At 35.6% G+C, this 13,895-nt stretch overlaps 2 protein-coding genes across 4 annotated transcripts in view; both read right to left on the bottom strand.

Moving 5' to 3' along the window:
• Positions 1-13,895, bottom strand: part of LOC128681071 (nephrin-like) — a 298,109-nt gene that overhangs the window by 181,472 nt on the left and 102,742 nt on the right. The gene's annotated exons all lie outside the window — the stretch shown is intronic.
• On the bottom strand, positions 4,248-8,487 carry LOC128681076 (uncharacterized). The gene is made up of 2 exons (XM_053764661.2): positions 6,648-8,487; positions 4,248-4,893 (listed from the first exon to the last, which is right to left on the bottom strand). Exon 1 carries the CDS (start codon positions 8,407-8,409, stop codon positions 6,886-6,888), a length of 1,524 nt encoding a protein of 507 aa, XP_053620636.1. The 5' UTR covers positions 8,410-8,487; the 3' UTR covers positions 4,248-4,893; positions 6,648-6,885.

Genomic DNA, 13,895 nt, shown 5'->3' with positions numbered 1-13,895 from the left:
TTGTAGACCTCGCTCGCTTCAATCAATTAGTCAATTATACAAAAACTGTATCTTTCTTTAGACTTGGTAGAAAAGGATATACAGAACGAAGAGATACGAAGAAATACTAAATATGATATTAACTAGTGACAGCTTGCAGGTCTACCGTCTATTGGACATACAGTTCTTTCCCTTGACTGTTTTTTCCAATCTCCGCGGGAGGAGAAACTGTATGGTTGTATTCGCTCCCAGACTAACATGAATGACTTGAGAAATGTTAAGATTTTTTTTTCCAAAGAACATTCTGGAACCTTGCACCATTTAGATGTCACTGCAAGTCACAACTTTGAAGTTCTTACATACATAGAAGGTACATGAGGGCAGTTGGCTGCATTACTTACAAATACAATTTCACTATTCGCTGTTTTTCATATAAGTCGCATATGGATCAAAGCGGATTTGTTGTGAACTTATTGAGACAAATATATATTGACACATCACAAGATTAGGTTATTACAAATCCCGAAGGTTATTTGTATAACACGTTAATTACAAAAGGGTCACCTTTCTTGCCAGACAGTGTACGGCGAGTGCGTAAGGACAATATCGTAAAAGTATACGAGCCTTGTTAGGAGAATGTTTCTATGTATTTAATCTTATTGACACTAGTAAAGTTGTCATTTTTGGAAGATATCATTTTTGCAAACACGTTTGACGACGTTCGAAACGCGTCCAGACTTAAGACGATACATAACTGCACACAAGCGCCACGATTTTGTTTAGTAGAGGATTTTTAGCGAAAACTAAAAATCCTCTACTAAACCGAAAACGGTGGCCACTAAACTATTCATAGTAGACTGTGACTATATTGTGTAATAGACAACTATAATGCACTGCAATAAATTCCTTCATCTAGTGTAGAATAATTTGGAAAGATGATTTTTTAGTTTTCGCTAATAAACAAAAGAAAATGTTAAATAATGTTATGTATTACTTTAACAATGGAAAATTAAAAAAAAAACAAAAAATATTATAACGTTAAACGAGTTAAAACCTAATATGGAGTACGAGAGTCCCTAATTATTTCTACAATCAACCGTAGCGATTTTCTAGTTAGATAAGAATAAAAAAGGCTATTACCATTAGATACGCTTTTGCTAAGCCATTAAGTGCTTAAGCTTTGACAATTTCGCTGTAACCGTCGATTTTAGTAACGTGGCAGTGCATCCAACTTTTTCTGCGCAGTCGAGTGAAGGGAAGCGCCGGGGTAATAAAACCTCTTTGCACTCTTTAAGACTAGAGTCTAGCGATCCAATTTAAACAAAATATATTTTAACAAATTAAAAATCCCTGCCTGCTTATAAATCCTTGCGTTGAGCTCTTTAATTTGATATAGTATTCGAAAGACAGCGTAGGAGTTCAAGCTTGGTTGATGAGTATTTTTTTGATAAAATTTTCATTTCGGAATAAACCCTTTTTCATGACAAACCTCTTTGATTTTAGTGTTAATAATTTTAACATACTGCACGTTATATTTATGTAGATTTTACTTTTTTAAAAACAGTAGTTTGATTTCGTTAGAACAAACGCCTAAACTTCAACGTAGTTTTAATAACAAAATAGTGTTTCAGATGATGTTAACAAACTTGTGTCTGTTGAATTACTATTTTGAAAATGTTGAAAAAAAAATGAAATTTTAGGGTATCAAATAAACTAAAAATAGAAAAATTAAAATTACATTATTTTTTTGGTAGAGATACGTTTTCTCAATTTGTAAGGATGAGAGGCCGGTAGACGCTCCTCTTAAGACCCAGTTATAAAATTGAAGCTCTTATCTTGGATAAAAGGTCCAATTCGCTTTCTTCACCACTAACCACGTAAGCTTTTGATGCGGTAGTTAAGTTTAAAGTGTTAGTTTAAAACGCTAACAGTAAAGATTTTTAGTCTAATAATGACTTTCCTTATAATTTGGATAGTTAGGTTCATTTAATCAGTTAGCTGCCTGCACCAAGCGGTGATGCCCGCGTAATTATTAAAAAAATACTTACCATTTTCTGCACAGTAGCGCGATCTAATTTATAAAGCGCCTTTTTGAACAAATCCTATCCTATAATCCTATAATCCGAAAAAGTACTTTTCGTAAAAGTACCCTATGTGTTAGTTAATTCACAATATCAGCTACTTTAATACCAAGTTTCATAAAAAGTGGTTTAGCCGTTTGAGCGTGAAGAAGTAACAAACATACTCACAAACTTTCGCCTTTAGAACAATGGTTGGATGGAAAGACAGTACAATTTTATGTTGTTACATCCCAGGGAAGGTATAAGGATAATAATACTACTTAAGCCAACAGATAATTTAATGTTCTAGTCCTAAAACCCTAAATTGACAAACCTTTCTGCTACGGAACCCTAAAGATTTTCCAGCGAACGAACACAAAAACCATTCGTTGAATAGCCACGCTAAATTATTCGCTAAGTTCGGTATATTCTGAGAATACATAATGGACCCTGCACAATAGCCATTGTTAATATATGGAGAGGAACAATCAATCAAAAGGGAGGGAACTCCCTTTTTTATTTAACCTCATTACCCAAATGTGTTGTAATGAAGCCTGTTTGAGAGTTTGCAACCTTTCTAGATAATTTCGCTCCTAATTTTGTACTTGTATTATTCTCAGAACTTGCAATAAGGTAAATAAATAGAAGTGCACAATTCTACTACACCGTCCACACTAGTATCATTTTTGTGTTACGTTACAATAGTGTACAGATCTCCGTCGCGTGGCAACGACGTGTATCATTTTCGCTAGTGTGGACGCAAAATGATACGCGATCGTGTCACACTACCTAGCTCTAACCACGTATCTATACATATGTACTGGATACGTCATCAACAGAATAATTGTAGTATTTACGCATTTTGATAGTGTATCATGCACGATACGGTTGAATGGTTCTCAGAGCGTTCCTACCGCTGCGGCCGTGCTGTCATTGCGATCCGTCAATTGTCTTGAGGGAGGAATCATTTCCAATTGGCATTACCACAATACAGATTAATATATATAAAGTCAGATAGTAAAACGAATTCTAGTCTTTGTTTTTTTTTTTTTTTTTTTTCTCTTTATTTTTTTTTTTACAGGGCTTTTTCCTTAATGGCATGTCAGCCCTATCGTACCCTAATTAAGAGATCTACTTCTGAGAAAATATAAACACAAACTCGTAAAATTTTCTTGCAACTATCGAGTTAGGTTTTGACAATATTGACTGGGCAAGTCCCACATCATTGTAGTTTAACATTAATTCTCTCACTAGTTGATCCCTTTCACACTTATATTTAATACAATCAATGAGTATATGTTGTACATCTTCTAAAACACCACATCTTTCACAGTTAGGAGTATCTGATTTTTTCATCATAAATTTAAACTTATTACATAAATAATGACCAGAACGAAGTCTAAATGCTACTTTAATTAAATTTCTACTAAGTTTTACATTACTAAACCAAGGCACTTGAGGAGGTTGACTCTGTAGCGTTTTATACCAAATTCCTTTCTCCAATGATCTACGGTTAGAATATTCTTTCCATAAATTGTAGGTAATATTTTTGAATTTAGAAAACTTTTCTACATAATCCGGTGAAATAGTAGTGCTAGAACCACTGGTCCTTGCTTCTTTTGCTAATGAGTCAACCTTCTCATTGCCCACCAAACCTATATGAGATGGAACCCATTGCAATCTTAACTCAACATCGGTTTGAACTACTTCATACAAAAGTGCCAAAATATCGTAGGCTATCGATATACCTCTGCTATTTCCAGAGGCGCATCGAGCCAGGTGTTGAAGCGCACTTTTGCTATCAGTGAAGATGACACATCTTTGTATACCCAGCCCTCTTATGTACGATACTGCCTTTAAAATTGCAATGAGTTCAACGGACATTATAGACAGACAGGGATCGACCTTAAAACCTTCAGAGAAATTGGTGGTGCAGTCGTAAAAAGCCGCACCTGCCCCTTCATCACTTTTCGACCCGTCAGTGAACAACATGTGCCATCCACGATATTTCTCTTGGATTTCATTCATTATTTCAAACTTGAGGACACTCGCGTCGTAAGACGCTTTTGCCTGTTTGACGGCTTTTAAATTAATCTCAATCTTGTACTCTATGCTTGAGACCCAAGTATTCAAAGTAAACATTTCCAGAGGAGCAGATGAATGGATAATCTCATGTTTGGTTTTTTCATAACATTCTACTAGCAGTGGTTTCTTTTTTTTCTTCCAGTATTTAAATTGACACAGAGTACTTAACTTATCAAGAAGGTTTACACTTTCGTTTTCTGAAATTGATTGAAATTTCAAACAATGTTTGTATGTCAACTGAACTCTTCTTATATACAGGGGAGGTATACTTAATTCACTCTCCATCACATGTATGGGCGTGCTCTTAAGGAAACCTCCTATGATTCTTAAAGCCTGATTTTGAACCTTGTCTAATTTTTTTAAATGTGTTTGAGCACTATTTCCAAACAAGCCACTTCCATAGTCCAGTCTGCTTCTAATAAGTGATAAATATAATTTTCGCATATGATTAGGATGTACTCCCCAAGATGACCCTGTTAGTACTTTTAAAATGTTCAAAAATTTTAAACATTTTTCGCTTACTTCATTGATATGCTTGCTCCACAGTAGTTTTTTGTCCAACCATAGTCCCAAATATTTTATACACTCGCTGGAAGATAATGTCACCGAATTTATTTTAACATTGGGTACCAGCTGCCTACGACCTCTACTGAATACACATAGTTTTGTCTTACTTGAAGATAGCTCCAATCCCAAATCATTTAAAAGAGATACGGTTACATCCAAAGCGGCTTGAATTTCATCCTCACAACAACTGAAATCCTTATGACTGAAATACAATACAAAATCATCTGCATACTGACCAACAATAACATTTTGTATTTGCTGACAAATTTTATAAGTGGCCAAATTAAATAAAAGAGGAGACAAAGGGTCACCTTGCGCTAAGCCTCTATTAGTCCATCTGGTAACCATTTTATCCTTATTTTCATTTGGCACCGACAGGTGTCTCTCGGTAAGAAACGACCACAGATAATTACAAATATTAGCCCCAATATTAAGTTCATCAAGCAAATTAATAAGCTTTCCTATTAATATATTATTGTAGGCATTTTCTACATCAAGGAAACAAGCTAGTGTTGGTTGACTTTTAGCAAATCCTATTTGAATATAAGTGACAAGTCGTGAAAGGCAGTCTAAACAAGAATGTCCACGTCTGAATCCTACTGTATTTACGGATAGTATCGATTTTTTCTCACTGAACCATTCGAGTCTTCTTGAAATCATGGCGTGGAAAATCTTACAGATACATGAAATCAAAGATATTGGTCTTAACTTTGGATTTTCTGTCACTACACTACCTTGTTTGGGGATAGGAATTATATTAATATCCCGCCATTGACGGGGTACATGACCAGTACAGAAAATGTCATTAAAAATATTCAATAAAAACAACTTCGCATTATCAGGCATGTGAAAAATCATGGAATATGTTATTCCATCGTCGCCGGGAGCTGTATCTTTTCTTTTCAAGCAGTTTTTAAACTCACTCAACGTAAATTTAGAGTCTAACTGTGTATTATTACTCGTAATAGTAGGTTTACTTAAATATTCTCTATTAGCTACGAAATCAGGTGTAAGAGAGCATAATAACTTCTCCTTATTTTCGTCAGATATATTTGATCTTTGGTTTTGATATCCCTTAATCCAACGCATTTGCCTCCACATTTCCTGAGGAGACGTTTGCCCATCTAAATTGTCACAGAATTTCTGGTAACATCTGAACTTAGCATTTTGAATACACTTTCTGCTTTCAATTATTTTATTTTCCAATAGTGAAAGATTCGAAGGAGTAGGATTACGCCGAAATTCTTTTAGCGCTAATCTACGTTGGGCAATAACTTTAGAGAGATCAGTGTTCCAGTAGTCCCTTGGCTTAAATTTAGACTTGGGATCTGTACATACCTTCTTAAAGGGAATATGCTTATTGACGGATTCGTTGACCTTCTCAAGAAAATAATCATATTTTTCTTGAATATTTTCGAAATTGAGGTGAGGTATACAGAAAGTATCTTTTAAATGGTCCCTATAAGCCTCCCAGTTAGCACTCTTGTAATTCCTACTTTTAACAAAATGAATATGATCCTGATAACTCAAAGAAGCTTTTACAACAATATGATCACTACCTAGATTTTCGTTGCTTACTTGCCATGTATTATTAAGTGCAATGTCTGAAGAAATAAATGTTATGTCGGGTGACGATTTTTGGAGGATCCCGTTGACGAGTTTAATCCTTGTTGGACTTCCATCATTTACAGATATAAACCCGTTCTCTAGTGATGAGTCCAGAAGTTGATTTCCCCTTGTATCAGTCTTATATGACCAATTAGTATGATGGCCGTTAAAGTCCCCAGCGATTATAGTTTTCTTTGAATACAAAGAGAATATACTATCCCAATCGGAAGGGCCAGTAGCGACAGTTTGCGGGCAGTAGATAGAAAACACATTTTCCAAAGAACTACAGTTAAGAATTTTGATATGCAAAATTTCTATGTCCGAGTTAGTTAAGTTCAAAGGACATACCTGTACTGAAATCGATTTGTGAACTATGATGGCAACTCCTCCATAGGTATCAGGCCGATCCCTTCTGTAAATATTATATCCGTGGATCTTCAAACAGGCTTCAGGCTCTAACCATGTTTCACTCAAAATGGCTATGTGTATTTTTTCTTGTTGCAATAATGTTTCAAAACTTGCCAATTTGGGTCTGAGGCTTTGTGCATTCCACTGTAATATATTAATAGTAAAATTTTTAATAGGTCTATCCATTAAAAAGTTTAAAAATTTTGCCTAACATCTCTCCATCGGTAAACATATCCTTTAAAACAACTTTACATTGTTCAACAATCAACTGAAGCAACAAAAAAATTTTTTCTCCCACCGAAACATTAGACAATAATATATCTTTAAAACGTTCAAAAATTATTCTAAACTTTGATCTTCTTTCTTGCTGAGTTGCTCGTTGTGATTCCTGTTTTTTATTATTACCCATTTCGACTTCCTCGAATTCCATAGAACATTTTTCCGTGTTGCAAAGATTTCCCTTCGTTTCTTCCTTTTTTTTATTCTTTTTGTCGTTTTTCTTCTTATTATATGAGGCAGGAGTTTCTTCACTATCTAGTCGCGTTTGCTGGACCATTGTTTTAGCCCCTACAACATTGCTATAAGTATTTTGAGAAGTACCGGAAATTGGGACAGAGGCAGGCTGTGAGGCGCTGGTGTCCATACCAGTTGCTTGTGCAGGGGTCGGTTCCATTTCCCAGTTTATGATCTCAGACTCCGACTCTTCTTTCTCCGCCATCTCTTCTTTATAAATAAGTAATGCCTTTCTATACGTGGTATTATTCTTACTCATAATAGAGCGAATCAATTTCTCTTTTTGGTAAATGGGGCATATTTTGTCTAGGGCCAAGTGGGAACCTTTACAATTGGCACATGAAAATTCTTTAATTTCACAATTTTCATGGTTCTCTCCACATTTAGGGCAAACAATTTTCTTCGTGGGACAGAACTTGACTACATGTCCAAATTTCCAGCACCCGGAACATTGAGTTACAGGGAATATATAGGTATCAACCTTGAATCTACATCCATATGCTGTTATATATGGGGGTAAAATGGTTCCTTTAAAACATAGTCTTATTGTTTCACTCGGTACCCATTTTCCATCTGCGTCAATGCGATTTAAACGTTTAATTGAGACAACTTCTGCTGAAGATTCTACAACATCCACTAAATCTTTTTCTGTCATATCTAAATCAACATTTTTCACAATACCATAACAAAAACTGGTTTCCGTAGTCATCTGACATCTACATCCCATATTAAGTATTTTTTGACAACCTAACAGTTTTTCTGCCGTCTCTTCGTCTTCTACTTGAATGAGAACCTTATAGGGGCTTTTATATTTTATTCTCAAAATATTTGAAATATTCTCACCTCTCAGCAACTTTGCCATAGCCATTTGCTTAGGTAAAATCTCCAAAGAAGTAATACATACTTCATATCTTTCAATATATTGCGATTCTCCTCTTGATGGTTCAACTTGGCCCTTGTGGGAGTTACTCCTCAGTAAACGCTTCGCTGCCCTCTTTCTGCGGGTAACAGTTTGGAAACCTTCCTCACTATTACTTTCATCTTCCCTAGTCTTCCTTTTCTCAGTATTCCTGAAGTTTGAGTCATCCCATTCTATCTCTTCAACAACATCACTTTCCTGCCTGCTCGTTTTTTCTTGAACTTCCAAACTTCTATTCAATTGTATGTCGCCGTCACTATTATTTTCCATAGCTGAAGGTAGTTTTATATTACGCCACAAAAACGATAACAGACCCGATGTACGTGCACACTCAACGCAGCGCTGAGCGCAACTGTAGTCTTTGTTAAAATTTGAAATAATATTGTATTGACAGCGCGGCGAAACGCTTTGAGAACCACTATGTCATTTGATACATGGTACATCGCGATCCATTTCGAGGGTGTTTTTCCCCGATCAACATACGCAATGTATCAGACAAGTTTGGACGTGAATTATTTCTCGATTAATATAGGCACATGGATAAACCATAACAAATGAAGAAACAATGTAATCTCATGAAAAGTCCAGTAAATCTTTTTAAGTCATACCAAATGTTTGTCACCTAAGCAAGTTCATATGACTATTCATACAGCGCTACTCCCCGTCCACGTGTTAAAGCGACGTAACTTTCACGAGATGTTACATTTTATTTTCCGTGAAACTCTCAACGGGTTGCAAAGTCTGGAGATTTCTTGGAACAAGTTTAAATCTGGACATGTTTCCTAACAAATGGCGAATTTTTCAGTACATATTTATGCCCAATTGTATTCCCGAGTGCTTAAACTCTGTGAGAAAAAAGTTTAACGAAGTCGGACAAATGTTTGACGTAAAATATTGTCATCTGTTTGAAAAGGACCAATATAATCCTAACATTAAATGGAGTAATCCTAAAATTGAATAACCCTACTAAATCCTAATGGCAGATAACATGATAATTATAAAGGCATTACACAAACCCTTTCTAGGACAGATAAGCTTCTAGCTAGATCATGAATAAGTCTCTCTCTCTTTATATTCGTATTTCTCATGGCCGAGGGTCGTGATCATTACGTGGAATGAAACACACACAACAACTTTCTTGGCATTATTAATAGAGTGGTTTGCCATTGCATTCTCCATTTCACACACAAGTTGATAATCAACTAGTTTGCAGGTTTCCTCACGATGTTTTCCTTCACCGGATAAGTAATGGTCACCGGATGAATAAGTCTACAGTTTTTAAAACAAAGTCTATTCAGTTTTACGGGCGTTCTTGCGAAAAAACTATGTACACTAGAGAACAATTATTATCCAATAGTGAAATTAATAGCGTGCAGTGACATAAAGAATTTAATAAAACTGCTAAAACTAATTTCTTTCATTTAAAACAAGGCAAAATAGTTTCGAATTGATGAACATCATAATGAAGTCTTTATTATTTTCGACAATCGTTCAAAAACAATGTTCCAAATATAATTACAAGCAATATTACACGATTGCGTCAAAGTGTGCCACGTTGATGACAAAAGCTGCTATAGCAGTTTTTTTTTTTCTTTTGTAACCTTCCATTTGACATTTCACACTGCTGGGCAAATATCTCTTCCTTATTTTTCTACCCATCTCGATCCAAGGCAAAGTCTGGCCATTCTTCCATAAATTTGTTGAGGTCATCCCGCCACCTACTCCTTGGTCTACCTACCATTCGGCATATATTTGTATTGCTATAGCAGTTATAATATTAAATTTGCTTTGTGTCTATTTAATAAGTGATATATGCTCTTGAGTCTCGGGAAGCCAATAGATATGTAATAAAGATTAAGCTAAATACTTGCACTTGGTTAAATGGGAGGCCGGGATCTTCGAGACAGTTAAAATGAGAACGGATTTTGAGTTAACTTATGTAAATATTAATTACATGCGAAAATGTTTTCACGAAAAAGAAAATTTATTATGCAATAAAGTTATTTCAAACAAACAAAATTCCAAATTGTATTATACGAGTCACGGGTCATCCATCCTTTTACAGACTATTAAGAAAATTGCTTTACCACCACTACCGCAAGGATTTTAGCAATTGACGTTGGCATAACACGCACAAAAAATGTCCGCCCATAATATAGTAAATGTATCCTAATCTCCTTTTAACGAAACAAAAACATCTTGTCCTTACCAGATTTTCCTCGGACATATCACATAACCTTCTTACAGTAAACGTTGTTTATGTGTCCACTAGATGGCGCCGTCTGTTGTAAACCGCATTAGTTTCAGCACATTAGTTCTGATGGTCAGTTTTTGGAGGTCGAGATTGGATTAGAAAGTAAAGTTTGTTTGGAGTATTTATGTTGTTTGCGAATTTGCGACGGAGACAACTTTACGCTGTTAAAACCAGATAATGTTGCCGTTGAGTATACAAAGCCTTGAAATTGTGTTAACTAGAAGAGAAAAACAGTTGTTTAATTGGTTATTGACTCGTGTTTACGATTTATTAGATAGTTATTTGGATAAGTTATAAGAAATGTGGTGATTTGAAGTTAAAAGAATCAGCGAAATGTTTAAATTCTGATTCAGGCTAAAACCATCAGTTCATATACAGTAAACTTTTTTATAGCAGTACGAATTAAGTTGTTAATCTTTAACTTTATGAAATGTTGGTTCTAAAAGTGTTAGCCAAAACACACTGCAAAAAAGGAAGGTTTTAAAAATGAGCCACAGAGTCAATCCATTATAATATCATCAAAGTATCTAAACAAAGCCCAATCACTCAGAATCCAATTTCCTAAAATTCGGAGTATTAATTACACCGTGTAATCTTTCAGGAAACTGAACTCAATCACAGAGACAAATGGCGGGCTCTTAGCAAACGTTGTAACGATTTTTTCCAATTATACGGCGATCAAATGGACTTGACGGAAGTCTGTGGCAAAATCAAGAGTACTGCAGGAAAAAACAAATTGTTGATACAAATCAATTACCTAGAAGATGCTGATAACAAACATGTATTAATTGTATCAATTTTATTTATTCTTTCTTTCTGATCTGAGCGTTTTCCTGGTACTGTTACGTTGTAAATAAACAAATTATATCGGAATGTCATCTGTCACAGTGACACTTTTTTTTATAATTGGCGGACGCGAGGTTGTGCTTTGTTACGCTGTCATGGCCACCTAGTGACTTGGTGCGTAACAGTTCTTTCCTCAGCCGCTAAGCGTCAGAGCCCAGAGACTACAATTGTTTAAAATCTACTTTAGAGCGGTACAGTAACCATATTTATATGAAACGATACAAAATTGTGTTCTATCTTACATAACTAAAGTACATATCCATTTTTGTCTAATCTAAGAAAGGATAATGTAAGAATCATTCCCAATGCTGAATATTGAAAAAAAAAATACTCGGGCCTAAAATGAACAGACCCATAATAATGACGCGCCATTCTTTTAGCAACACTAGTGTAAAAATTAACGATTAAATTAATCGTCTCTCATTATTCTTTGCCATGGACTCCCGATTTTTTTCTTGGTTTCATTACGACTGTGACATTGAAGGATTTGGCAGGACTGCCTTCATTCATTCTTAATTAAGTATCTATTTACTCCTAGAAATAGAAAGGAAAACTATAATAATTCGGACTTCGGCAAAACAGTAGCTAGTGGATAAACGGAATCTCACGATAGTGAGAATTTTGACAGGAGTCCTTCAGGAAAACTTTACAATTAACTTATATTTAATAACGTCTACACGAGAAATCGCAATACTTACTATGATGGCTCAGGAAACCAAAGGTCTTGCGTATATTTCCTTGAAAATTTCTTTAATAAAGTGCTCACGTGCAATTAGACGTACATTAGTATCTGGCAATTAAGTTTGCAGCACAAGAAACAGTAAAGCTTAATTATCTGTTAAGTCCAAAAGTTGAAAGCTCGCCGTGAATTTATTTGCACAGCTTGATGTTGTTTCGCAATTCACCCGCGTCTAATGCACGAAATAGAGAATATTAAACTATCCTTATTGTCGTGTGTCCCAACTAGAGTGTAGGTAGATGCTGTATATGTGTTGTAGCTTTCGTGCTTTGAAGACATAACTCTACATACCCATATTATGAATTGTTTGTTTGTAGTAGATAGCGATTAAACTTTTTATTATATCATCCAACTGTATGTGCTCAAATTTTTTCCGAATTTATATTTCCTTCTTTATTTCTATTATCGGAACTTAGCACGAAGCTTTTTTTTTATGTAACTGACGTTTCAACAATATCTGTCGCCTTGTTCGCAGTCAGGCTGGAGTATTTGCGTTGTGAAGTGATGGTGGTGGATGCAATTACTCAACAATCACACTACCCGTACTAGTTCTCATCATCGTATCGAGTGTTTTATTGCTAACACTATTGTCAGATTTTATTCTGGCATCTGGCATGACTTTTGCGACTATTTACCGCCATCTACTGGCAGGAAGTCGCATACACACTAGGAAACTAAACTGTCAACCAGTGTGCAGGTTTCCTCACGATGTTTTCGGAAAGGACCAGAAGCAAGTGGTGGTCCATGAAAACTAGTATTATGAGCCAGATTGGTCTACAAACTCATATGGCATGAGTAGGATACGAACTTGAGACCTTTCGATCCTCTTAATCATTACACCGTTTCACTGTTCTAATAAAGTCACATTATGGTCGATTCAGTTGCTGACTGAACAGTAAACCAACGCTGATTACGATATAGGATACAGTATCACATCTTTGTCCCTTACGGGGTAGACAAAGCAAACAGATGCGAAAGTTGAATGTAACGTTTATAAGAATATTTAGAGATGGTCCATATTTATGGAAATGAATCTCCCTCGTTTAGTTTTTCCTCAAGAGATTTGAATGTTTTTTTTACAGCTACCAATAAATCCGGGAAAGCGCCAATACCCGGGGCGTTTCGTAAATGAGGTGTGTAAACAAAACGCTTCACGGTTTCACGCTGTTTTATTTGTTTATTTGTCTACCCTCACATTTTTCTTTGCATATCATGGCTTTTTGAGCTCCTTACTGCCTACTTGAGTGATGTTATGTGTCTTTATTGTACTTAAATAAAGGCTTCTTAACCAAATTTCTCTGACAACAATAATATAACTAGTAATAAATGCTAATAATCTTACGTCAAAAATATTTTTTTTTGCAAGAAATTAATTTTATAATGTAATTACATTTTTAATTGGTTTTATTGCAAAAATGTGTGTTATATATTTTTCCCCAAGCGCCGCGGTCTCAATCCTTCGCTTTTCTTCAAAGACAGCGGTCCTAGCACGGTCCTAGTAAACCCACTCAAATACAGTGCTTGGGCGCCTGGAATCGTGGTCTCAAATAATTGCTGTGTCAGTCGCCCAGAGACCGACGAAAATATCTTCGCAAGTTTAATAAGATAGATGGCGAAAAAAAAAACTCGAGCTTGTTAACCTATAAACGTTGTTTATTTGTCACACACCTCATTTACTTTGGACCGGATACAGCCGGCTCACCGGCTTTTATTTTCCCGCCATTCATCCGGGTCCAAGAATGCAGAAAACACAGAATGAACACCTAGACGTTGATTTGAAGACGCATTTTCTCATTGTTCATACAGGCCTGAGAGGCGTGTGGTTCCCGCGAACTTCATTACTTCCATTAAGCAAAGTACGAGGTAATTATTCCTCATCGGAACATTTTCCCGGTTCCTTCCTTAGCCGTTGAAAGT

This window comes from Plodia interpunctella, chromosome 26, assembly GCF_027563975.2.
Source record: "Plodia interpunctella isolate USDA-ARS_2022_Savannah chromosome 26, ilPloInte3.2, whole genome shotgun sequence".
Lineage (NCBI taxonomy): Eukaryota > Metazoa > Arthropoda > Insecta > Lepidoptera > Pyralidae > Plodia > Plodia interpunctella.
This window is presented reverse-complemented; position numbering and strand designations above follow the sequence as displayed.

Excerpts from the sequence above, each read along its gene's own strand:
- LOC128681076 (XM_053764661.2), bottom strand. The coding sequence starts at position 8,409 with ATGGAAAATAATAGTGACGGCGACATACAATTGAATAGAAGTTTGGAA.